Here is a 24,947-nt window from a genome sequence, read left to right on the forward strand (position 1 = left end):
GAGTGTGATGGCTAAAAGCCGTATTCACTGTTAATTGGCTGTGGCTGTTTCAGAAATATAGAAAGGTTTTTCAGAGATCACTACCAGTCACAACATTTTTTGCTTAAATTATTTAGTAAATCGGCATGTGTCGAGGCACAGACCTCAACTTTAGGCCACAATGGCAATAATTAACAAAACTTCTGCATATGTATTAAAGTTGTTCTTTACAGTCTGGCACGTGCTGTGGCTATCTCGTGTAGACACACGATGACCTAGTGTGGGGGGAACATGTACTTTGTTTATTACTCTGCCGTTTCCATAAAAATAATATTTTTTAATAATCACAGCCAGATGAGAAAATGAGTAATTTGGTAACTTATAAAGTGACATGCAGTCATTGTAAGAAATAGTACACTTTCCAAATGGGCAGAAATTTTAAAACTTGCTTTGAAGAACATATTGGCTGTTTCAGACTTGATAAAGCTAACAAGTCAGCTATAGCAAAGCACGTAAATGAAACTGGATACCATGTTCCGATAGATAAATGTCTTAAAGTACTGTACACTTCAGAGAAGAGCCATAAAATGGATATCTTGAAGGAAATGTCCATCTGTGCCAACAAGTGGAATAACAAGATCCAGAATCAAATCGCAGATTTCAAGAACTCAAATTTATTCACCAAATTCTTTTCAGTAGTTTAAAATTAGGAAATACGTGATGACTAAGAATATGCATGAATCTGTGTTCCAGCAGCAATATCTTTGTAATTCTGTAAAGTAAATTTTATGCTGTCACTAGCTGCTCCCTGCCACACACTGCTGTGGCTCACTCTGGTTAAAATGAAAAGAAAGAAAAGAGAACGCACGTGTTTATAACACAGAGGGGTCCAGAAAAATGTATCCGCTGTTTAAAAGTCCATAACTTGCAAACTAATTGACAGAGTTCTCTCATTAATGTTTTCGTACTTAAATTACCACTTCAAAACTAACTTCCTTTCATTGAATGTAAGCCTTGCGCCAGCCATGTTTACTCGAGTAACTAGGTGCAACTAAGAACAAAAACACTGACTATCTGGCGACTGTCATCTGACAAAACAAAACAATGCAATACAAAGCTTGTGTGGCGATTGCTGGAACTACAAACTATTACACTACCAAAGATGAGACAGCTCCGTCAGTTAGTTTGCCAGTTATGGACTTTTAAACAGTGGATACATTTTTTTGGACCCCTTTGTATATATGGGAATTGGATACACGTCCTAATCGCCTTCTCCCTCCTGTTTCTATTTCCTCCTCCTTTTCCTTTGGCCATCTCCTTCTCCTTCCCCCTTCCTCTGTCCAGCTCCTCCTTTCAGCTCTCCCTGAACGTGGTAGGACGTATGGGACAGGTCTTGCATATAGGTCTGTTACAGGAATATGAGGCAAGGGGTTGGGAGTAGGCTTCTGCAGGGATGGACGAGAATATTGTCTAGGTTCGGTGGGCAGCAGAGTACCACTGTGGGATGGGAGGGGTAGGGAGGATAGTGGGAAGGACATTTCTCATTTCAGGCCATGACGAGAGGTAATCGAAACGCTGGCGGAGAATGTAATTCAGTTGCTCCGTTCCTGGGTGGTACTGACTCAAAAGGGGATGCTCCTCTGTGGCTGGATGGTAGGACTTCGGAAGGTGGTGGATGACACGAATGATAAGGCACTGGAGATTTGTTTTTGTACAAGGTTGGGAGTGTAATTGCAGTCTGTAAAGGCCTCAGTGAGACCCTCGGTATATTTTGAGAGGTACTGCTCGTTACTGCAAATGCGACAGCCACAGATAGCGAGGCTGTATTAAAGGGACTTCTCGGTATGGAATGGGTGGCAGCTGTCGCAGGAGAGGTATTGGTGGTGGTTGATGGGTTTGATATGGACAGAGGTACTGGGGTGGAGGTCATTGTTGAGGAAGATGGCTTGTTGGGTTGAGTAGGACCAGGTGAAGCGAATGGGAGAAAAGGTGTTGAGTTTCTGGAGGGATTTGGATAGGGTGTCTTCAACCTCGATCCAGATTATGAAGGTGTCATCAGTGAATCTGAACCAGGAGAGGGTATAGGGATTCTGGGTGTTGAGGAAACATTCCTCTAGATGGCTCATGAATAGGTTGGTGTGGGATGGTGCCATGCGGGTGCCCATAGCTGTAACCCGGATTTGTTTTGTATTTAATTCAAATGCAGCATTGTGTCAAAATTCCAGAGGAATAGGTGAAGATCTTTCAAGAATTTAAGATTTTGAACAAACTAACTCTCATTTTTATTTATATAAATTATAAAGTTGTCACCCTCTCTCTTATTTAATATATTTTGTGAACTAATATCAGAGATGCACCAGCGAGATGTGCAGATAACGTTGCGAATGACAAGAGGCCACCAGAATACACACATCACCAGTTAAATCAAAACGAGTGTTGTTTTGACCACCATCTTCTGTCTATTGCACAGCAGAGATAATTGTGATGACATGTTTTTGAGTGTCCTTTGCAAGTTTATAAATAGTAGTAAACAAAATCCAAGCAGCAATAGCAATAGATGTAACTGTACACACCCCAAGAAGACATGTAATGTGAACAAAGTGCGTGATTTTTTTATGTAAAGCAGGGTAAATATTCCCTCATATTAGGTCATACTTCTTTTTCTCCCCAGGATGGCCACAGCACATGCAAAGACTGAATAGAACAACTTTACTATGTACTTCTGTTAAATGTTTTTTTTTGTGCTGCCATTTTAGCCTTAAGATTATGCTTATGCTTCAAAATAAGTTGCTTTATAAAATGATTTAAGTAAATCAACAAAAACTTGTGAATGGTGTCTCTCTCTCTCTCTCTCTCTCTCTCTCTCTCTCTCTCTCTCTCTCTCTCTCTGTGTGTGTGTGTGTGTGTGTGTGTGTGTGTGTGTGTGTGTGTGTGGGTGGGTGGGAAAGGGGGGGGGGGGTTGTTTCTTTTCTTTGGTTTACAGTCAAGATAGTGACATAATGTAAGATTATACAATTTCTTAAATTTTACAAATTGGTTCATTTTTTCTGGCATTGTGATTTTCTGCAGGTGGTGGACTATGCCATAGCCAGGAAAATCGTTGACTTGCACAGCAACGTCGAGGAGTCGGTGGAGAGGGTGTACTCGCAGGAGGATGTCATAAGATACATTCTGTTTGCGAGGCAGTTCAAGCCGTTCATCAGTGATGTGAGTCAAACATTTTGTATGCTTCTTTAGCCTAGTTTCTTTCTTTCTCAGTTTGTCTCTACACTTGTTAGTTCTGATTTTTCCGTGGTTAACTTTTTGTTTTCGTTAAATGAGATATAACACCCCTCTTACCAAAGATCAAATTTCAGTGATGTGTCTTTCATATGCAGATTGTGTCATTCAGATTCATACTGTCAGAAAACATGCTCACTTTAAAAAAAATTCTAATCTAACACTTGCCTCGGTATACAAGGCGTGTTTTTTTTTAAGTAAGTATCATTGTGAAATAAAAATAAAACAAACAGACTTTTAGTAACAATTTTAATTTTACTTGAAAGCGCGTACTTTAATATATGCTTTTACATAATTCCCATCAATATTAACACACTTATTGTATTGTACAACTGGCTTTTGAATGCCATCCTCGTAAAAACCTGGTGCCTGATCAGGCAAGAATTGCATAAAACACACTTTTTGATGCTTGAGGACACTCATCACACGACATTGAAATCTTAAAGTGTCTGTTCTCTCTCTTTTTCATCAACTTTCTGCACCAAATCATTAGTGATTGAAGGTTGCCCATTTCATTCCTTGTCGTGCACTTTTGTACAACCACGTTTAAAAGCTCTCACCCATTTCCGTACCGTACCATTGCTCATAATGTTTTCTTCATACTCTTTGGAGACCTGATGATGCATTTCAGCTGCATTCACTCCTTTAGCACTAAGAAAATGAATCACTGCATGTATTGCACAATCAATGGTATTTTCAATTGGAGGAGGCATTTCAGATTCTCACAAAAGACGAGGCATTTCAGATTCCCACAAAAGACATAAACACACCAATTACTGGTGGGAACTGTGTAGAAAAGTAGATTAAAGTGTGTGCTTTCATGTAAAAATTAATTGCAAATAAAAAGTTTGCTTTTTTTTTCATTTTTATTTCAAAACAGTTCTTACTTATGATGGCAAGGTCTTTTTAGGGATGATGTACAAGGGCTATCCACAAAGTACATTATGTTTTAGTTTGTGTCCGTTAGGGGCGGGGCTAGCGCGGCCATCTTGGTGTCATGGCATTCCGCCGCTCAGTCGGCATCCTGCCGTGCTGGTGAGAGGTTCGTGCTGTACTCCGTTGAGTTACTGTGACAGTTTGAAATGTCAGCGTTAATTGAAAATGCCGCGAAGTGTGAAGTGCGTGCTGTAATAAGGTTTCTGACTGCAAAAAACTGTACACCGATAGAAATCTATCGGCAACTTTGTGAAGTGTATGGGGACAACATAATCACTGAAGGTGGAGTGCGTCAATGGGTCATAAAATTTAAAAATGGCCGAACTAACGTTCAAGACGAAGAACGAAGTGGAAGACCCAGCATAGTGACTGCTGAACTTGTCGAAAAAGTCGATGCCACGGTCCGTGAAAACCGTAATTTCACAATAACTGAACTCTCTATGGGTTTTCCACAAATTTCACGAAGTTTGTTGCACGAAATCATTACCGAAAAGCTTGGTTACCACAAGTTTTGTGCAAGATGGATACAAAAAATCTTGACAGAGATTCGCAAAAATCAGCGAATGGCTGCAGCGTTAACGTTTTTGGACGCTTACGAGAAAGATGGCGACTCATTACTCGATCGCATTGTTACTGGTGACGAAACATGGGTTAAGCATGTGAACTGCGAGACAAAATTGCAGTCAATGCAGTGGGGCACACAAATTCCCCCAAAAACCCAAGAAATGCATGCAGACAATGTCGGCAAGGAAGGTGATGGTGACTGTCTTTTGGGACAGAAAAGGTGTGATTTTTGTGGATCTCCTGGAAAGAGGCACTACAATAAACTCTCAAAGGTATTGCCAAACTCTGCACAACCTCAGAAGAGCAATACAAAACAAGCACAGGGGAAAGTTGGGCTCAAAAATCTTGCTGATTCACGACAACGCCCGGGCCCACACGGCAAATGCCACTCGTGAAGTTCTCAAATCTTTTAAGTGGGAGTTGTTTCCTCATCCGCCGTACAGTCCCGACCTGGCACCGAACGACTTCCACTTATTCCCAGCAATGAAGAAGTGGTTGGCTATGCAGCGTTTTGATGACTACGCACAGCTTCAAGAAGAGGTAACCACGTGGTTGAAGGCGCAGGCGGTTGAATTTTGCGACGAAGGAATTTCCAAGCTCGTCCATCGCTACGATAAGTGCCTTAATTTAAATGGCAACTACGTAGAAAAGTAGTATTTAAGTGTGGCTTTCATCTGTATATAATAAAAAAAAAATTCCAATACTTTATTTATTTTTAATTCCAAAACGTAATGTGCTTTGTGGATAGCCCTCGTATGTTGGTTTACATTTTGCATCACAAAGAAGGTACAATTATCTATAACTAGCAACCCACCCTTTTTCACATGAATGTTACTAAGTATTCACATATGCTGGATGACTTGCTATCCATGAGTTAGACAGACAGAAAAACACGGTGACTGACTTCAGTCTATAATATGTACAGAAATCGAAATAGGTCATGCAAGTGGTATCTGTTATTAAATAACACAGATTTCTTTTGCATCCTCTCTTCTGTAATTTGCCTTCAAAATAATCTTCTAAATGACAGTACATTTTTTCTTCACAAGAATGACACTTCAGAAAATAAACACCCAAGTGGCCATTATGAAGTGCTAACTTGAGCTGATAACATGAACTACAATTACGTCAAGCATGGTGTGAACAAACTAATTTTACATGCTTAAATTTCCAAATTAACTTGTTATCAAAATTACTTTATCCATAGCAAATGAATGCAGAAAGCTCATATGCACATAACTTCAAAGTTAATTTCCATATATTTTTTAAAATTTTTCTGCTGTAGTTGCCAATTGCCGAATGATATCGGTATGCCCAGGTAAAGTATCCCCCTTCTCTAATGCTGTTGCCGGTAGCCAACTGTATTGTTAGGTACACGCAGGATGTCCCAGGAGGAAAGGCCAAAACCTAGGGATAGGACAGGAACGATCATTCAAAGGAAAGTTATGAAGTAAACATGGACTCTAAAATGCATACACTAATAATCATGAGCACTTACTCAGTAACAAAAATGAACCAGTGCTTCTAACTCATAAGGTACGCATGTAAGGTATGCATTTTAGAAGCAGCGTTTACTAGACTTCCTTGCTACAAATAATCGTTCCTGCTGTATCTCCGAATATTGACCATACCTCCTGGGACACCTTATATAAGTAGTTCCACTTAATTACAACACAGTGATAAGCTAGTGAAATGTCTTGTATTACCTTTTTCTTGAGCTTTCCTTTCATCCACATATTAAGAATGGGCACATGACAAGGTTTTGTATTTTGTTTGTTTTTGTGTGTTTCATAAGAAGTTTTAGGCAATATTTTATTAATGTATTCTAAAATCATTTAACACACATTTTATTACACTTATTAGGAAATATTTTATTCTAAAGTTGTTTAACACACATATTTTAAGCATGTTCACCTCTGCAGACTTAAGTATGTTGATGATGTGCACCCAGATATGTCCATGATGATGATGATGATGATGATAACAACCACCTCCTCCTCCTCCTCTTCTTCCTCCTCCTCGAATTTGTCAAATAAAGTTAGCGAAATGGTCATTGCAGGTGGCCGGTGAGCTGATGGTGGAAAATTATGTGAAGCTGCGGCAGCGGGACGGCTCGGGAGGCAGCAAGTCTACGTGGCGCATCACCGTGCGGCAACTGGAGAGCATGGTGCGCTTGTCGGAGGCCATGGCCAAGATGGAGTGTGCGGATGAGGTAGGGAGTGCAGACGTGGTGCTTAAGATATTAGTCGTGAGCAATCAATTTCTGAGTGGAGCTAAAACAGGTGGTTTCTGTCTGTTCATTTTACAGCGCATCATTTGTCACCCTTTCGAGTGATTTGGTATTCCATCTTTCCCTCCACTTGATGCATTTGACACTCCTTTATAGCAGTTCTGTTGGGCAAGCTGTCTCCCCCCCCCCCCCCCTTGTTGTTGTTGTTGTGGTCTTCAGTCCTGAGACTGGTTTGGTGCAGCTCTCCGTGCTACTCTATCCTGTGCAAGCTTCTTCATCTCCCAGTACCTGCTGCAACCTACATCCTTCTGAATCTGCTTAGTGTATTCATTTCTTGGTCTCCCTCTACGATTTTTACCCTCCACGCTGCCCTCCAGTACTAAATTGGTGATCCCTTGGTGCCTCAACACATGTCCTACCAACCGATCCCTTCTTCTAGTCAAGTTGTGCCACAAACTTCTCTTCTCCCGAATCCTATTCAGTACTTCCTCATTAGTTATGTGTTCTACCCATCTAATCTTCAGCATTCTTCTGTAGCACCACATTTCAAAAGCTTCTATTCTCTTCTTGTCCAAACTATTTATCGTCCACGTTTCACTCCCATACATGGCTACACTCCATACAAATACTTTCAGAAACGACTTCCTGACACTTAAATCTATACTCGATGTTAACAAATTTCTCTTCTTCAGAAACGCTTTCCTTGCCACTGCCAGTCTACATTTTATATCCTCTCTATTTGGACCATCATCAGTTATTTTGCTCCCCAAATAGCAAAATTCCTTTACCACTTTAAGTGTCTCATTTCCTAATCTAATTCCCTCAGCATCATCCGACTTAATTCGACTACATTCCGTTATCATTGTTTTGCTTTTGTTGATGTTCATCTTATATCGTCCTTTCAGGACACTGTCCATTCCTTTCAGCTGCTCTTCCAGGTCCTTTGCTGTCTCTGACAGAATTGCAATGTCATTGGCGAACCTCGAAGTTTTTATTTCTTCTCCATGGACTTTAATACCTACTCCGAATATTTCTTTTGTTTCCTTCACTGCTTGCTCAATATACAGATTGAATAACATCGGGGAGAGACTACAACCCTGTCTCACTCCATTCCCAACCACTGCTTCCCTTTAATGTCCCCCGACTCTTATAACTGCCATCTGGTTTCTGTACAAATTGTAAATAGCCCTTCGCTCCCTGTATTTTACCCCTGCCACCTTTAGAATTCAAAAGAGCGTATTCCAGTCAACATTGCCAAAAGCTTTCTCTGAGTCTACAAATGCTAGAAACGTAGGTTTGCCTTTCCTTAATCTAGCTTCTAAGATAAGTCGTAGGGTCAGTATTGCCTCACGTGTCCCAACATTTCTACGGCATCCAAACTGATCTTCCCCGAGGTCGGCTTCTACTTTTTCCTGTACATGGCAAAATAATAAGTGAAAGGAAAGGAATATTAATTTAGATAGGTAAACCTAAGCAATGTTACTCTTGTCTGCAGAGTTATGAACGTAATTTATTTAGAGATAGATCGCTTGGTGTGTGGGGACAGCCACAGCTGTAGGAATCAGTTTTAATAATAAAAAACTGTAACAGTTGCCGTGAGAAAATTTATTGATCTCCTGCCGGTTCGCAACTAGTTTTGTGCCTGTAGTCACATCCTCAGATGCCAAGCAACCTTTTTTTAATCACATGGACTATACTCTGACTACTTTTAATTATTCATAAATAACAAAGGAAAGACCGTGGGCCTTTTCAGACGTGGAAGCTGGCCCTCAACAAAACATTGTCATTTACCCTCATGTTGTTTGTGACCTAAAATCTGAACAGTCAAAAACTTGACAGTGGACTACATGCGAGACGTAACTAAGAGCCCAATCAAACTATAAAAGTATCCCAGTGATAAATAATGGTTGATCAAGGGAAGTTGAGAATCCATTTTAAAAATCCCCTATAATAAATTGTGCGTACACAGGCAGTGGGGGAGAGGATGTGCCCAGAGTGGCCTTGCCCAAAGCATACATGTAGTGAAAACACGGGAGTAATGCACAGAAATACTGCGCTGTTGCGCATGTGCGGGAACGTGTGTTACATCTGAGTTGTCTGTATACACTGTGCTTTGGGCTGTGCCATTCGGGGCATGGCCTCTCACTGCTGCTTGAGTACGCACCATTTATTATTGGGGGGGGGGGGGTTCTTTTATAATTTAATTGGGTTCTTAGTACCAATTTTTGCTCTAGGTTACATCCCACAAGTTTTTGACAGTTGCATTTTTATGCTACAATCAGCATGAGGACGGGGCCATCTGTGATTTTTATGAGGGGCAGCTTCAATGTCTAAAAAAGTCCATGGTCTTTCCTTTGTTGTTCACAATGTAACTAAAATTGTGTCATACAACTTAGCCTATGTTGATTGACAAAAAGGTTTTTTCCCCGCCTTCTTTAGTTTGATTGTTTGGCACCTGAAGATGTGACTTTTTAGTCGCGAAACAAGGCGTGAGCCAGTAGAAGATCAATAAATCTTCTCACGGCAGCTGTTGTGATTATTTCTTATTCAAATAGTTTATGTAGTTATTTTCCAGAGAGTTACAACCTCGAGTTGTGTATGGTGTCGTCGTTTCGGTCCTCCCATTCCAACCCCGATCTTGTAGCTGATGATGTACTTAAACCAACTATTTACAAATTAAAGTAAATCAGTTTCTACCCAAGTTGTACGGGCAGATATAACATGCTGTACGTTATTAGCTTTGTTCAGATGGATGTTCTGGTTGTGCAGTATTCACTGAAGTCATGTGTTTTCCCGACTGCACAGCTCGGTGCAACTTCACAATGATGTGCGGAAAGTTGCCGATGTTGCAGAGTGCCAGATGTCCTTGATGTACTGTTCGAAGTCATCTAGTGTTGTGAAATAAGCACGATACTTCAGACATCCCCACAAAGAGAAATCTACCAGTTCTAAACCTTGCAACTGTGCAGAGCATTCCTGATGACCACTGGATTCTAACCACCTTCTAGGAAGTCTGCATGTCATCACACACAGAATGGGCATGTGACCAACCTGCACCATCCACGTATGTCTCCTGTGTCTATATTGGCATTTTCAATACATTGTCAGTACATCTCACATGCCGGAGCACCTTTGAAATAAGGATTCCACACCACACGTTAATGGAACACCTCACTTTGTCTATTAATGTGGCATACCCACCTAGGATTTTCTATGTTGCAAAAATGTATATGACTGTCACTGCACCGTAACTTGTGGATATGGGTGTTAGGGTGGCTGGCTCAGCTTCAGTGTTGCAGCAATGAACAGTCTGCCGTTGGCATGGTGTGTTTCTCGTACACTTGATGTGAAATAGAAAAAAAACACACATTTATGAAACGTCTGTTTCATTCAGTGTTGTAATATACAGCAAAAATAATTTGAATAAATAAAAAAAATCATTTTAACATGCATTATATTACTGCAAAGTCTTCTCACCTGTAACTGCTGAGGTGGAATGTGCAGCAGCGTGAAAGCTCCAGTACCTTGTTACACTACAATCTATATTCTCAATCATCACATTCAAGCCTAACATAAAATGTTTGCATTTCAAGAGCTCTTTTTGTTGGAGAAAGTTTTCATCATCTGCAGCGAACTATTTGTTAGAGCTTCTTTTCTTCTACCATTCTCTATAGTATCACCTCCCAGCTACAATAGTTGTATCAGTTTTTCTCCTACCACGTCTCAGCCATTTTTGATCTTACACTCGACATCGTACTCCTTTCTACTAATATTTATCCTCTTTGTGTTTTCTGTCTTCACCCTTAATCTCTACTGTCTGCTGACTGAATTCAGTCATACATTGAAGCATAAATAATCTGCGAAAATTTGTTTTGCTGTCTCTCCCTCTTGCACTTTGTTTCACTGTGCAGTTTTCTGTCACTGCCTTTTTCGTTAGATGCCTTGAGTTTGATTTTCTAAATGAAATGGTTTGGTCCAGAACTGCTGATGCCTGATAAGCTATTTTCCAGTAGTTTTTTTGTCACTTATTGTCACAAATTTTGGTGTTTTCTTATTGAGCTATCTTGCGACCATACTTGTGACACTGGATAAATTTGACACATTTTATGGCACATCATTAGAAGCAGTAATTGCCACAGCAGGCAGTATAGAGCTTGTGAACTATATAATTCAGTCTTAGTCCCATATGAAATTATTTGAACAGATGACTGATTCCCACTTAAGGCCACTGAGGACACTTCCTCTGCCCTGCTGCTATTTTAATATCTGATGACATCTGTATATCTGAAACCAGTTATGTGTTAACGAAAAAGTGGCAAGTATTGTAAATTCTACAGTTTATGTATATACTAGCCTCTTCTCTAAGGCTTTGCCCACATACACGTTCCACACCCTCTTCATTCTTGTGTCCACTTCATCCTCCCACCTATATATGCCTATCCCCTCCTCCCCATTCTTTCTATCTCCTCCACCCCCTCTTTGACCATATCTTTCTCCCTCTCCCTCTAACAGTATACTCCTCCCCCTTCTCTTTTTGCATCTCCATGTCCCCCTCTTCCTTTTCCACCAGCCCTCTACACCTCTGACCTGCCTCATGGATCTCGCCCTCCTCCCCCCTCTGTTCCATTTCCTCCTCCCTCACAATTTGTCTGTCCCCTCCTCTATCTCTCTCAGCTTGTCTCCAGCCATGCTCATTTGCCCGTGTAGCTTCTGCAGTACAGTTCAGTAAATCAGCCTGATTTTGGTGCCACAAAATGCCTCTACAGTTCAGGCTATGCATCATGGGATTGAAAAACATTTATTTGCCCCTGACTTACAGGCTGTCATCCAAAGCAGGTTGATAAGCAGGGCAGTACTATAACACAACAACACACGAGTCATGTAGGTTATCCTACCTTTTGGTGCCTGGAAAACTGTTTCTTGTCCCTGAGTGTAAGACTGCCGTGCAAAACAGGATGATAATGCTCAGGTACAACATGCGTCTTGTGCAGGGCTGCCTATATGCCGCAGACTGGGAAAAACATGTTTTTGCCTGTACTTCTGCCCCTGTTGGAGCTAGAAAGTTATAAATCCTACCGTGCTGATACCTGTAAAGCCTGATGTTTCTGTGCTGTTTTTTGTTGAAATCTATGTAGGGTTTGGGAGGAGATCCTGGACATTCATACAAACACTATACATAACAAACAAATGTCACTGGTCTCCTTCAGAGGTGAGAGTGAGCCTGTTACCCAAGAAAACTTGTTAGCCTACTGTCACTTTCAGATTCTCAACATTTTCACTCGTGAACAGGGGAAATTAAGTCACTAAAAGTACCTCTGATGTGTAATTCGCCAGTTTATTGTTGGAACAAATTTTTATACGTCTTTAATTACACACTACTCCAGGTACAGGAGAAGCACGTCCGTGAGGCGTACAGGTTGCTGAACAAGTCGATAATTAGAGTCGAGCAGCCGGACATCTACCTCGCCGAGGATGATGAGGGACTCGGGAATGCGGACGAACCGATGGATCTGGACCGGGACAACCTCAGTGGTGTCGAGAGGATGGACGTCGGAGACGACGCACGTCCGCCTAGCCGGCAACGCCACCAGTCACCCCGTTCCCCAGGTGAGTATCTATTTTTCTTTGCATGGGGAACCCCCTAAGCTACAGCTAAGCCATTTATCGATAATATCCTTTCACGAAGCAGTTTGTCACGCCAGGTATCTGCGAGAGCTTTTGTGAGGTTCGGAAGGTAGGAGATGAGGTACTGGCTGAAGTAGAGCTTTGTGAGGGTGGGGTTATGAGTTGTGCTCAGTCAGTAACAGCATTGCCTGCAAAAGGCTCTGGTTTGAGTACTGGTCTGGCACACAGCCTTAATCTGCCAGGAAATTTATATATTGCTTTGTTTATCAGAAGATATTGTTTGATGGTGCTGCCATCATAGCTGCTTGCAAGATTTTATAATTTCAGTTTCACTTAATAATCAATTCTTATGTAAGTAGTAAAAGACCTAATGTTTTAAGCAGTGAAAGTTACATATAGGTTGCACTTTTGAATTATTGTAATTTATACACGGTATATGTGCATAACGGGCATCAAAATACTCATCAGGTACTATTTATTACCTAATAAGAACACACTGTCAGCTTTCATGTCACCTGCTAGGAAAAAACATCAGCTGTAACTAAAGAATAAATCTATGCTCAGAAGTAAGGAACCATTCTTTTTTCTTGCGTGATTCTGTCTGATACATCACACGTGACCCTCTGTGCATTTACACGGTTGAGTCACATTAATATGGCCACTATCTGTATGTTTTATGTCAACATGCAATAACCCACTCACAGATGACGTGTGGCAGTACTAGAAGTGGAGGGGGAGGGGGGGGGGATGCAGCAAAGAGTGCAGTCACTATAGTAATGCAGAAATGAGCAATAAATCTGATGTCCAAAATGGCAACTGTGGAAGCATTTCCAAAGCAGCTAAGTTTGTGAACTGTTGGCATCCTGCCGTTGTTAAAATATACTGTGCACGGCAAAATGGCACTATCCATAACTGGTGCCGAAGCAACAGTGGTGCAACATGGCCATAGACTGTGGGTGAAGGACAGCTCCTGAGATGTCTACGGATGAATAGACATGCTGCTGCTGAGCAAATGACTGCCCAGATGAAAGGTGCTGCTAACAGGGTCCCCCCAGTGACTGTTCAGTGGATACCCATACGCAGCAGTTGCTCGGTTCGTGCAACTGTGCTGACCGCTCTTCATCAGCGATGGAGACTGGAATTTGCATGCCAATACCGTAACTGCACATCCACTGAGTGGTGACAGGTGGTCTTTCGGATGAATCACGTTCTATGCACCATTAGATAGATGGCGATTGGCATACCCTACAACAAGGTCCAGGCTGGAGAAGGGAGCATTGTGGTACAGGGAATGTTTTCGTGGCATTCCCTGGGTGATTTCATCATTCTGGAAGGTACAATGCACATCTTGCAGTGGTCTGTGCTGCAAAAGGTGGTTACTCAGGCATTTGATAGTTGGTCACATTAGTGTGACTGGACCCTGTGTAAATTAAGACTGATATCGAAGCTGACGCCTTCCAAAACGATCGATCGCCGTGCTGGTAACATTGCCTCACAGGATTTACCTCTCTCTCATTTCGTACCACTTCAGATTTCTGTCTATCCCCCTGTCCTTGTTTTAGAAGAGTTGTTTCACTCTCATGAACAACCCTTCATATCTCCTGCTTAGAACAGTTTACTGGTTCAGAATTAAAATGTAAACTCCGAATAACTTGTGTTTACCTTATTAAATTGTGTGCACCATTTAATTTGTTGTATTTTTACTTTATGTTTGCTTTTTTGTTCAGCTCTCGGGAGAGCCAGCGCCCCCAGGAGTCCGGCCCCCCCTTCGAGCCCCCAGAAGAAGAAACTGACGCTGTCGTTTGCCGAGTACAAGGCACTCTCCAACATGCTGATAATCCACATGAGGCAGGAGGAGGAAAAGAGCGAAGAGGAAGGTGAGTGAGGCCAGGCTGTTGGATGCCACACACAGTGTTTCCTTGGAGTGTGGGCACGAAACTTGCAATTCGTCTCCACCTCCACACAGTTTCAGCACAGCCGTATTTACACATGGGCGAGCTAGCTTGCATCCTAGATTCCTACATAAAAAAAATATTTTTAATGAAAATTTGCCTTCATTTCAGTACTTCGCTGTGGACCTCCATATAGTGGGCAATTATGGCAGAATATAATAACTTAGGAGTAATGGAAACAACTCGCCAAATATTGGAATTGAGTCATTGACAGTCACACATGAATGAGAAAACTTCTGGAAAAAACAATATTCTGGTTAAGGAGATGGTGATAGAGATATAATAAAGTTTTATTTTTTACACAGTCACTTTTAACAACACAGAGGTTACCAGTTCCAGCCCTCAGTGGCCATCTTCAAATGCTACCATAGTAAAAAATAAATAAAAAGCTTGTATCAAGACCTTAAATCAACTAAAGTATTTTCACTAGCCCCATTTGTGAGTTACATAAAGTGCTATTAAAGTATACATGGATCGTACCTATGAGTGGTGGTTGGTAGATAAAGATTCATGTGCTGTCAAAGTAAACATGATACCGAAAATCTGGGAGCTATGTAGATAGGAATACTTTTCGTTCCCTACTTTATCTACTTGTTGTGCATGTCCTCTGAAAGACAGTCATTACTTCTGAAAACTGTAAAATTTAATGAATTTTACAGTAACATTCAGTCAGTTTTTATAAAAAATAAAATAGAATATAGGTTGTTAAAGCAGTAAAACCATATTTTAAATGGAGTAAGGGCCTTGCAGTGAAAGAATAAAACACAGGAACCTTTCTTGTGGTACATATTTCTGCTGGCTGATGGAGCTGCAGTTTGGGCTGCTAGTTGTTTACACCATTGTCCGTAAGTTCAGAAGATAAGACACGAACTGGATTATGAGGGCAGCTTTGTGACTCCCAGGTGCTTATGATAACTGGGCAGACGCAGATGCTCGATGTGGCCCGGACCGCACTGTGCAGCACTCAGTTGCAGAAAGCCCCCTTCATCAGCCGGAGACTGCACGCAGGACGTAGCTACTATCTCAACTGAACAGATCATGAATATTAAAATTGCACCTGTAGCATCTTGTTACATACATGGCCATAAATCAGCTTATAGCTTCTCAGTTGCTGTGATCACAGCAACAAATTGGCCGTGAATATCGGTGGGTACAGCAGTATCTATTTCCAGTAATGTGGTAAGCATACACGCACACACAAACACACATGTTTGGTTTCACAGGTTTTACTTCTGTAAACGTCAGACCACCTTGTAGAATTAGTTATGCCCAGTTCGTGGTCTCAATTACGTAGTTAAGTCTCACTTCCCAGTTATGCACATACTGCACCTTCTAATTATATGACAATATGCACTGTGCAGTATAACCTAACCAACCTACAACAGTCTTGCACATATGAACAATATGTTGGCACTTTATAATATTGAAGTTAATCGGCAATCATTGTTAATTGTCCCGCTTCACTGTTCTTCTTTTTTTATGGCCATACATCATTGCACCATTGCTGACATGGGTTCCATGCTCAAAATCTCAGTATCGACTGGCTTAAAAATGGCTTCAGGCCTGGTGCTTATATAGCTTTACAAAAATGGCTAATAAAGTTTCACATGGTTAAATATGTAATTTTGATGATTTACAGTTAGAATTTTACATCTCAGATTCATTGGACAGTGTGGAAAAAAACTGTTTTTGGTCTGAACTTTATATTACAATAAGAGTTTCTACTGAAATAAGCCTTCTTGATGACAAAACCGCAAAAACAGCTAAATAAGCGATACCATACATAAGTGTTAATTAGCTGGAAACTAATTAAGTGCCGATGTTCCTACCGTGGTTTTGAAATTAGCTACGTGAATAGTTTAAGGATTTCAATGGTTTATTTTCCTAACATTATCAGTAATAAAGTAATTACATCTGTTTGTGTCAACAATGTGACCAGAATAGGAAATAATCACTTTTAGTTATTTGAGTTGAGCTTTACCAAAACTAGTTACTTGAAATGGTTCGCATTATTTAGGAAATTCTTCTAATTAATGGAGTTTAGCGAAGTTGGTCTTGGCCTTATACTCAGAATTACAGAAATGACAGCTTTATCTTGTGGCAAATCTCTCACTGACACTAATAATAATTAAGAAAGACAAAGGAAAAAAGGTCATTTAAGGAGATAATTAACAAAACAAAATGGGAATGAGACCCAGCTAGCCTTCCTACAGTCTGAGGACAGCGATTGTGGCCCAGAAGTGATTTAAACAAAGCTTGGATTGCATTTTGACGATTAATTTTGCAAGCTCGAGTACACGCACATGTGCATATGCCGCCCACTGGTCTGCCGGTACACGATGCCGGGACTGCAGTTTGACAGGAACACTGGGATGATGATGGGAGAAAAGAGCGGGGGTGTGGGTGGAAGGATTGGGGAAGGTTTTCTAATGGCTCTGAGGGAGTCAGCAGGCGTATGGAACAGGAATGTGATACACCAGCACTGGAGCCGGTGCATTTGTGCCACAGATGGTGGTTGTTACAGAACAGAAGAAAGGGGAGACTTGGGTAAAGGGGGTAGCAGAATAGGGGTCAGGATGATTACAGAAGTGAAGGTTGTGTTGCAAGGGGAAGTCCCTTCTCCGCAGTTCAGAGAAGGTGGTGCTTGGAGGAAGGATGCAGATGGTGAAGCAGGCATCAAAATCGAACATGTTGTGCTCAGCAGCATATTCTGCCACTGTGTGGTTAACTTTGCTCTTGGCCACAGTTTGGCAATGTTCATTATTCATTCATTGGTGATACATTCAGGGCCAACATACCCTATCCTCATTCCTCCACAGCATCCACTTTAATTATATATAACTTTTGAAATATGTTTTTGGAAACATAAGAAATTTACTGCAAAGAGTAACTGAGGAGCTTCCATAGGAGATATGTCAATACAGTCAATGTTACTCACTCTGATTTTCATTTTCAAGTGTTAAATCATGAGTATATTACCACATAAATTATCTCAAAGTGTGATTATTATGTAACATAACTGAAAAATTACATAGCGAGTGACAGTTTCAGTTAATCACTATGTATATCTTTCAGAAAACGAGATGAAAGAAAGGAAGAAAAAATTATTAGGAGTGGAACAACAGAAAAAGTGGATAGTTCCAGCTTATATTGTTACAGATACCGTAATGAGTTCAGTTCTTTCCATTTCTCGTCAGTTCTTTAATTATAAATTGTGTAGTAAAATTTCACACAGTTAAATGATAAACTTCAAATGCTGTGTAATAGGCTCTTAATTCAAAAATTGCCATAAAATGCTATGTTTGGCAGGCTGCACGTCACAAGTTCGGCACACCTGCAGGTACACCTCAAAGTTATGTTTATTCATGACAGGGTCAGCTGGTAAACTGACAACGTAAACATATTATGACTGTTAGAATTTGACATTTAATAGGCATCTTATTTGTTCAAATTAATTTCACATTGTAGGTATAAGGTTAAAGTACATCATGTATTGGACATCACTTGGATAGAACAGCAGGCAACGTCACAGTCAAATGTAGACGTGTCACACCCTAAGGAACATCAACGTGATGTCATGGCTCTAGTCCTGTGCAGGTTGGTCTGAGTGAAATTGTGAAATACAGTTTGTCTTACAAAAAGGTGCAGTATAGCATAAGAATTAAGGAACCAGCAATGATAGTAAAAGTTTTATCAATGACCAAAGGAAAATTTGTAAGATGTTCTTGACGAAGATTCATGACTGTGAACTAAAAGAATAAGAAAAGTGTTGTGAAAACATTACGTCATTTGATTGATCAAGAAAATATATACAACAAATAACATCAAAGAATATTTAGAAGGTAATACTTTATCCTCTGTGTCTTTTTTCTTTCAACTGCTAAGTAGCACCAAAAATGGAAATAGAGCTTTCATTTTCACTGTTTAAAAAAAGTATGTTTAATGAAGATTGTGTAACCTATTTTGCGTACTTATTTACGCAGTGAAGGCTTTTTTCTTCGTGCAGGTGTTGTACAATGTGAATCATTTTTCACTTTCATATATTTAGCATCTTTTGTGGAAGAACACTTACAGGAAAAATCTAGAGGTCTTTTGCGTGGTTCATGAAAACAGAGCAACCAATAAAGGTCTAGAAGACACAGAACTCAATACTGTAACACAAGTGAATAGTCGCCATTGTCAATATGACAATCAGAATTATCTTCCCGAGAATATTTGGCAATGACGCTTCATTTTGTTGGTGGTCTGTGTGAATGGCTTCCTTTGAAATTTGGTGTGGAATGTTCGGACATTATGTTCCATGACATCTAGTGTGAATCGGCCTTTATTAATGTGTAGTAAATTAGTGGGTATGTTGTTTAAGCAAGTAATTTGTGACATATGACACTTGTTTTTGCAGGTGGAAGTACAGAGGGCATCAGGAGGAGTGTGATAGTGGCGTGGTACCTGGAGCAGATTGCTGAGGAGATCCAGACGGAAGAGGAACTCCTCGAGAGGAAGGCGCTAGTTGAGAAGGTTCTGGACCGGCTGGTGCACCACGTAAGTAGAGCGCTGGAGTAACTGAATGAACCGTTTGATTCCACATCACCACCTCACAACTAATGTGTTACCTTTCAGGATACCTAGACTTCGGGCTGCGCTACAGATTAGTCTGTTGCCACATCCAAGATTTTTATCAACATTCGTTGACTTTGGCAGTTCGTCCAAACTGTCACCCTCCAATCTAACATAGACCTCAAGCGAGGATATAGATCAGTCTGTCATGCAACCGACAGTACAAAAGAAATATTGTCATTGTTCCATTCTCTTTCTGTTTGCACATGGGTGGGCATGATGTGCCACACCATTATTACATTTCGGGACAAAGCTGACATCTGATACTGGTAGTTTTAGTTGACCCACTGGTCCATCTAAGCAATACCTTATATCTCTGACCGAGCGAGGTGGCTCAGTGGTTAGCACATTGGACTCGCATTCGTGAGGACAGTGGTTCGATACGGTGTCTGGCCATCGTGATTTAGGTTTTCTGTGATTTCCCTAAATCGCTACAGTCAAATGCAGGATGGTTCCTTTGAAAGGGCACTGCCGACTTCCTTCGCTGTCCTTCCCTAATCCAATGAGACCGATGACCTCGCTGTTCGATCTCTTCCCCCAATCAACCCAACCCCCCCTCCCCTAATGAAACAATGAATTAGATTTCTGTTGCAAGATAGTATTCCATGTGATACAAGGGATGGGTCTCGTGTTGTCATATTGTAATACCCTGAAGGGATGGACATTGGTTTCTGGTGTTCAAAGGTGATGCAGGAGGTGACGTGACTGGAAAACTGAGAATTCTCAGGGGGATTGAATTTATTGGAAAGGTCACGTATTTTAGAAAGATTCGGGAAGAGTCTGAGAGAGACTAGTGGGAGTTGAACTTTTTGGTGGTGAAAACAAATGTACAGTCTTTTTGTTTCAAAGATCTCTGAGATTCTGCTTTGGAAACAGTCAGTTGAGGAGCCATGTAAAGAAAGGTGAAGTAGTTCACTGAATTGTGGTAATGTTGTTTGTCGCTCAGTTGCTTTATTGTAGACAGGTGATCATCTTCTGGAAGCAAGTAATTCGCCGCTGTTGAAATGTTGTTTGTTGCTCAGTTGCTCGCTGACCTTCTAAATCTTCACTATTGATTGTGGGTCTCGGGGGTCCAAGTCTGTGTTTCATTGCACAGTTAAGAGTGGGATGGAATGTAATATGACCAAGAGAATTTGTTACCTAGCTGCAGAATCTTTGTCCACACAAAATTAAATATGGCTTTTTCAGTTTCATGAAAAATATACAGGGTGGAGCAGAGGAAATGCATGTTTTTTGGTATTGAATGACTGGGACACAGTTTGATAAAAATAATAAAAACAAGCATTAAGTGATAGATTTTTTAATGCAGTTTTGAAATATACATACTTTAATTAGGGTCGAAAAATAATGTCTTTGATATGACGTCCTTCTTGCTGGATACAAATTTGGATCCTCTCTCAAAAGTTAAGCTTGACTCTCTCCAACATTTCATTCGGCACAGCTTAGGTTTCCTGACGAATGGAATTCTTCAGGCCATCGACTGTGCGAGGCTTGTTCATGTAGACTTTTGATTTTAAATATCCCCACAAAACGAAGTCGCATATCAACAAATCGGGTGAGCGAGGGAGCCAGTAAACATCACCATATCTCGAAATAACATGTCCTGGAAACATTTGTCAAACCACTTCCATGGATGCTCTCGCCGTGTGAGCTGTGGCACCGTCCTGCTGAAACCATATTTCTCTCATGTTCGCTCGACACCTTTCAAGTTCTGGATGAAGAAAGTTGTTTAACATTTTAATGTAGCACACTGATGTCACAGTAACTGGAGTTCCTTTCTCTTCAAAAAAGTGGGGTCCAACATCCTCATCTTTGAAACGCAGCACCACACTGTTACTTTTAAACTGTGGAGAGGTCTTTGACGTAATTCATGTGGGTTCTCTGGTGCCCAATACTGACAATTTTGAACATTGACGCAACTGTCTACATGAAAATGTGCTTCATCACTCATGAAGACTGTAGCATCTGTATCTTCTGTAAAAATTTCGTCCATTACGCGACAAAACTCTGTGCGCTGCCCAAAATCCCCTTCACTAAGCTGCTGGACGATAATTATCTTGTACAGGTGAAACTTAAGATCATCATGTAAGATGCAGTAAAGCGAGTGACGTGACATACCCAGCACTAGAGCCTGTCGTCTAGCCGATCGTTTCGGACTAGCAAGTCTACATTTTCCGGAGTATGAATTGAACGGGGAAGACCAGGTGATTTCTTTTTCATCACAGATCCAGTCCTACTAAACACTGCAACCCATCGGAGTAAAATATTTCGATCAGGCACTGCACCTCGATGTGCAAGTCTAAAATTTTGACGGAAAAGACGTTGCACTGAATTTTGACGGAAAAGACATTGCACTGTGACTACAGAATCATTGCTCCTAAAGTACTGCTTGACAACGAACACATGATGCTCTACGCTCCATAGTGACTGAAACTGCATTGTCCGGGCAGTCTGCCAACATTCATTCAAGGTCAATACCCCCTCTTGTCGCTGGATACTAGCGGTTCAGAAAACGTGCGTTTCCTCTGCTCCACCCTGTAAATACAGATCCTTATTTGAACACACCGGTTTTGTAGATTGGCAATTAATATTTAGGCTTCAATTCTTTTTACTAAATTGAATATGAAGCAGTGCTTTCATGTATTTCTCGCAGTGTCATGCTTCAAGTTAACAATGATCAGCATCAAAAGAGTTGGCTTTGGAACACCGTGCTTTGTTGCTTTAAAAGTGTGGTGACTTTTCCGCTTCGGTATACTTGGCTGGATGCAAATAGCTTTTGAGAGCCAGAATTGTTTGACCACATGTGACGACTAAAAGAAGTAAACTTGCAATGAGATTGCGGGTCTCAGATTTTCAGCATGTTGTGTGAAGAGATAAGCAAATTCAAATTTTGATCTATATATATCCTACAATATAATTTGAATATAATACAGGGAAACATTCCACGTGGGAAAAATATATCTAAAACCACAGATGATGTGACGTACCGAACGAAAGTGCTGGCAGGTCGAAAGACACACAAACAAACACAAACATACACACGAAATTCAAGCTTTTGCAACAAACTGTTGCCTCATCAGGAAAGAGGGAAGGAGAGGGAAAGATGAAAGGATGTGGGTTTTAAGGGAGAGGGTAAGGAGTCATTCCAATCCCGGGAGCGGAAAGACTTACCTTAGGGGGAAAAAAGGACGGGTATACACTCACGCGCGCGCGCGCGCATACACACACACACACACACACACACACACACACACACACATATCCATCCACACATATCTTTGAATGGATGTGTGTGTGTGTGTGTGTGTGTGTGTGTGTGTGTGTGTGTGTGTGCGCGCGCAAGTGTATACCCGTCCTTTTTTCCCCCTAAGGTAAGTCTTTCCGCTCCCGGGATTGGAATGACTCCTTACCCTCTCCCTTAAAACCCACATCCTTTCATCTTTCCCTCTCCTTCCCTCTTTCCTGATGAGGCAACAGTTTGTTGCAAAAGCTTGAATTTCGTGTGTATGTTTGTGTTTGTTTGTGTGTCTTTTGACCTGCCAGCGCTTTCGTTTGGTAAGTCACATCATCTTTGTTTTTTTTTACAATATCATTTGCTAATTATGTGATTAGGATATAGAAAACTTGGCCAGTGTACGCAGTCCAGTCACTTTAGTGTGCCACCACGTAGGTCCGACATCTACGTACAATCACCACCCAGAGATAGCAGGTTGGAGCACTAGCAGTGGAGGGTATATAAAGTGTCTAGGTGGGACGTGGAAAAACAGTGTATTCCTTGTTGTAATGTGGAAACGGAGTGATATATTTGACATCCAAAAGGACACGATCACTGGGGTTTCAGACCGAGGATGGAAGCATTTCTGAAACAGCCAGGTTTGTAAGCAGTTTGCATCTGGCTGTGGTCAAAATATACTGTGCATAACAAAATGGGCGTGTCCAAAGCCAGTGCCAACGCAACTGTGGTGTGCAGCAGGCCACGGATGTTACGTGTGTGGGTGAATAGGCGTGCAACTTGTGAGCAATTGACTACCCAGATGGAGCAAAGGGCTGCCAGCAGTGTCTACCTCAAGGACCAGTCAGTAAGCATTGCTTTGTATGGGCTGTGCAGCAGGTGCCCGGTTCTTGCACCCGTGCTGACTACTGTTCATCAGCGACAAAGGCTGCAGTTTGGACACCAGTACTGCAACCGGACATCGGTCGAGTGGCGACAGGTGGCCTTCTCAGATGAATCGAGTTTTATGCTTCATCAGACGGGAAGCAAACAACCTGCAACAATTGTGGGAAGGGTCTAGGCCAGAGGAGGGACCATTACGGTCAGCGAAATGTTTTCGTGGCATTCACTGTGTGATCTCGACTTTCTGAAAGGGTATCGGGTGAGCACAAGTATGTACAGTGAAAACCCTATATAATGTTTTTCAAGGGCCGCAGGTTCTGAACACTGTATAGAGGAAAACACTGTAAAGAGGAAGGCTTCCAAATAATGATTATAGGGCATTACTGAGGATCAGGATACCACTAATCAGCTTTGACAGATGGTGCCATAGATGACATTTTAAATTTTCACAACACTGTAATATGATATTCATTGCAATTGATCAATGTATCAAATAATTAGTTTTTTGTAATTAAAACGTGGGGCCCAGTAGGTGGATGGGTGAAAGTAAATGGATCAGTTTGTACTGTAAAAAGTTATAACAGATTCTTAAGATATGGCATCATTGTCCAAAGCTGACAGGTGGTATCCCGTTCTTCAGTTGACCCTGAATATGAGCCAAATTTTGTTTACGATATACTGATCATATTACAGAAAAACACAGTAAATGGTACAGATTATAAAAGAATCAGTTACAAAAAAAAAATACTTTAATAATTAGATTATGAAATGGAACTTATATTTGCACAAAACTCTAGGAACCTATGCAATCTGAAAATCACATACCTATGAGTATTTAAAATATTCAAGCAAGTGTGTTTGTTTTTCTATTTCTCCAGGACTCTATGGCAATCATTTCTTGCTCCAAATGAGCAAGTTGAACTACTGTTCTGTCCTCAAGTCTATGGGTCGTTATATATCTCCTGAATGTTTCAAAGGCTTCAGCTGCCGTAATATATGCGGGCACAGGGTCATCTTCCTTGTCACTGTCGCTGTCACTTTCACTACCACCATTATTCTCCAAGCTTCTCATTGCAGTCAGCTCCTCAATACTTTGTACTCCTGTGGCTGCCACGTTGTCATCCACATCCACAAAGTCCTCAAAAGTGACAAAATCACTGCCTAGTAATTCCCGAAACTCTTGCAAATCACTTGCAACATTTTCCACAGGAGCTGACATCTCAGTCTCACAGAATCCTGCTTTTGTGAAACAGTTTTTAATAGTTTCAGCACTGATCTTCCATCCACGAATACATAATTAAATTCATTGCCTGTAAAATATTCAGCTTCAGTTGTGAGATCTGCTAGCTTCCCGGTTTTCTTTGGTCCATGAAATTCAAGGCCTTTTTTACAAGGGCTGTCCTATATTTAACCTTAAGAGTGTGTATTAGTCCCAAGCCCAAAGGTTGCTGTATCAGATTAGGGAGCATCCGCATCCACTGAACTACAGTTGATTCATCCACACTTTTACTTTCTCCACATTCCGCTTTGTATATAACACCATGACACTGTCAAAATTTATCAATCCATCCATTGGACACCTTAAAATTTTCCAATCGTAACTGCAGTGATATTTGAAGCGCCTTGTCCTTCGAAATAGTTCCGTTTATAGGAA

The 24,947-nt window shown here is 41.0% G+C and overlaps 1 protein-coding gene across 1 annotated transcript in view; it reads left to right on the forward strand.

Annotated features, from left to right (window-relative positions):
- Positions 1-24,947, forward strand: part of LOC124552439 (DNA replication licensing factor Mcm6) — a 77,438-nt gene that overhangs the window by 48,470 nt on the left and 4,021 nt on the right. Inside the window, exons 10-14 of the mRNA XM_047126712.1 lie at positions 3,049-3,186; positions 6,818-6,970; positions 12,373-12,595; positions 14,341-14,490; positions 18,965-19,104. Of these exons, the coding sequence (XP_046982668.1) occupies positions 3,049-3,186; positions 6,818-6,970; positions 12,373-12,595; positions 14,341-14,490; positions 18,965-19,104 (804 nt within the window). The remainder of the gene's footprint in view (positions 1-3,048; positions 3,187-6,817; positions 6,971-12,372; positions 12,596-14,340; positions 14,491-18,964; positions 19,105-24,947) is intronic.

Source organism: Schistocerca americana, chromosome 10 (genome assembly GCF_021461395.2).
Source record: "Schistocerca americana isolate TAMUIC-IGC-003095 chromosome 10, iqSchAmer2.1, whole genome shotgun sequence".
Taxonomy (NCBI): Eukaryota; Metazoa; Arthropoda; class Insecta; order Orthoptera; family Acrididae; genus Schistocerca; species Schistocerca americana.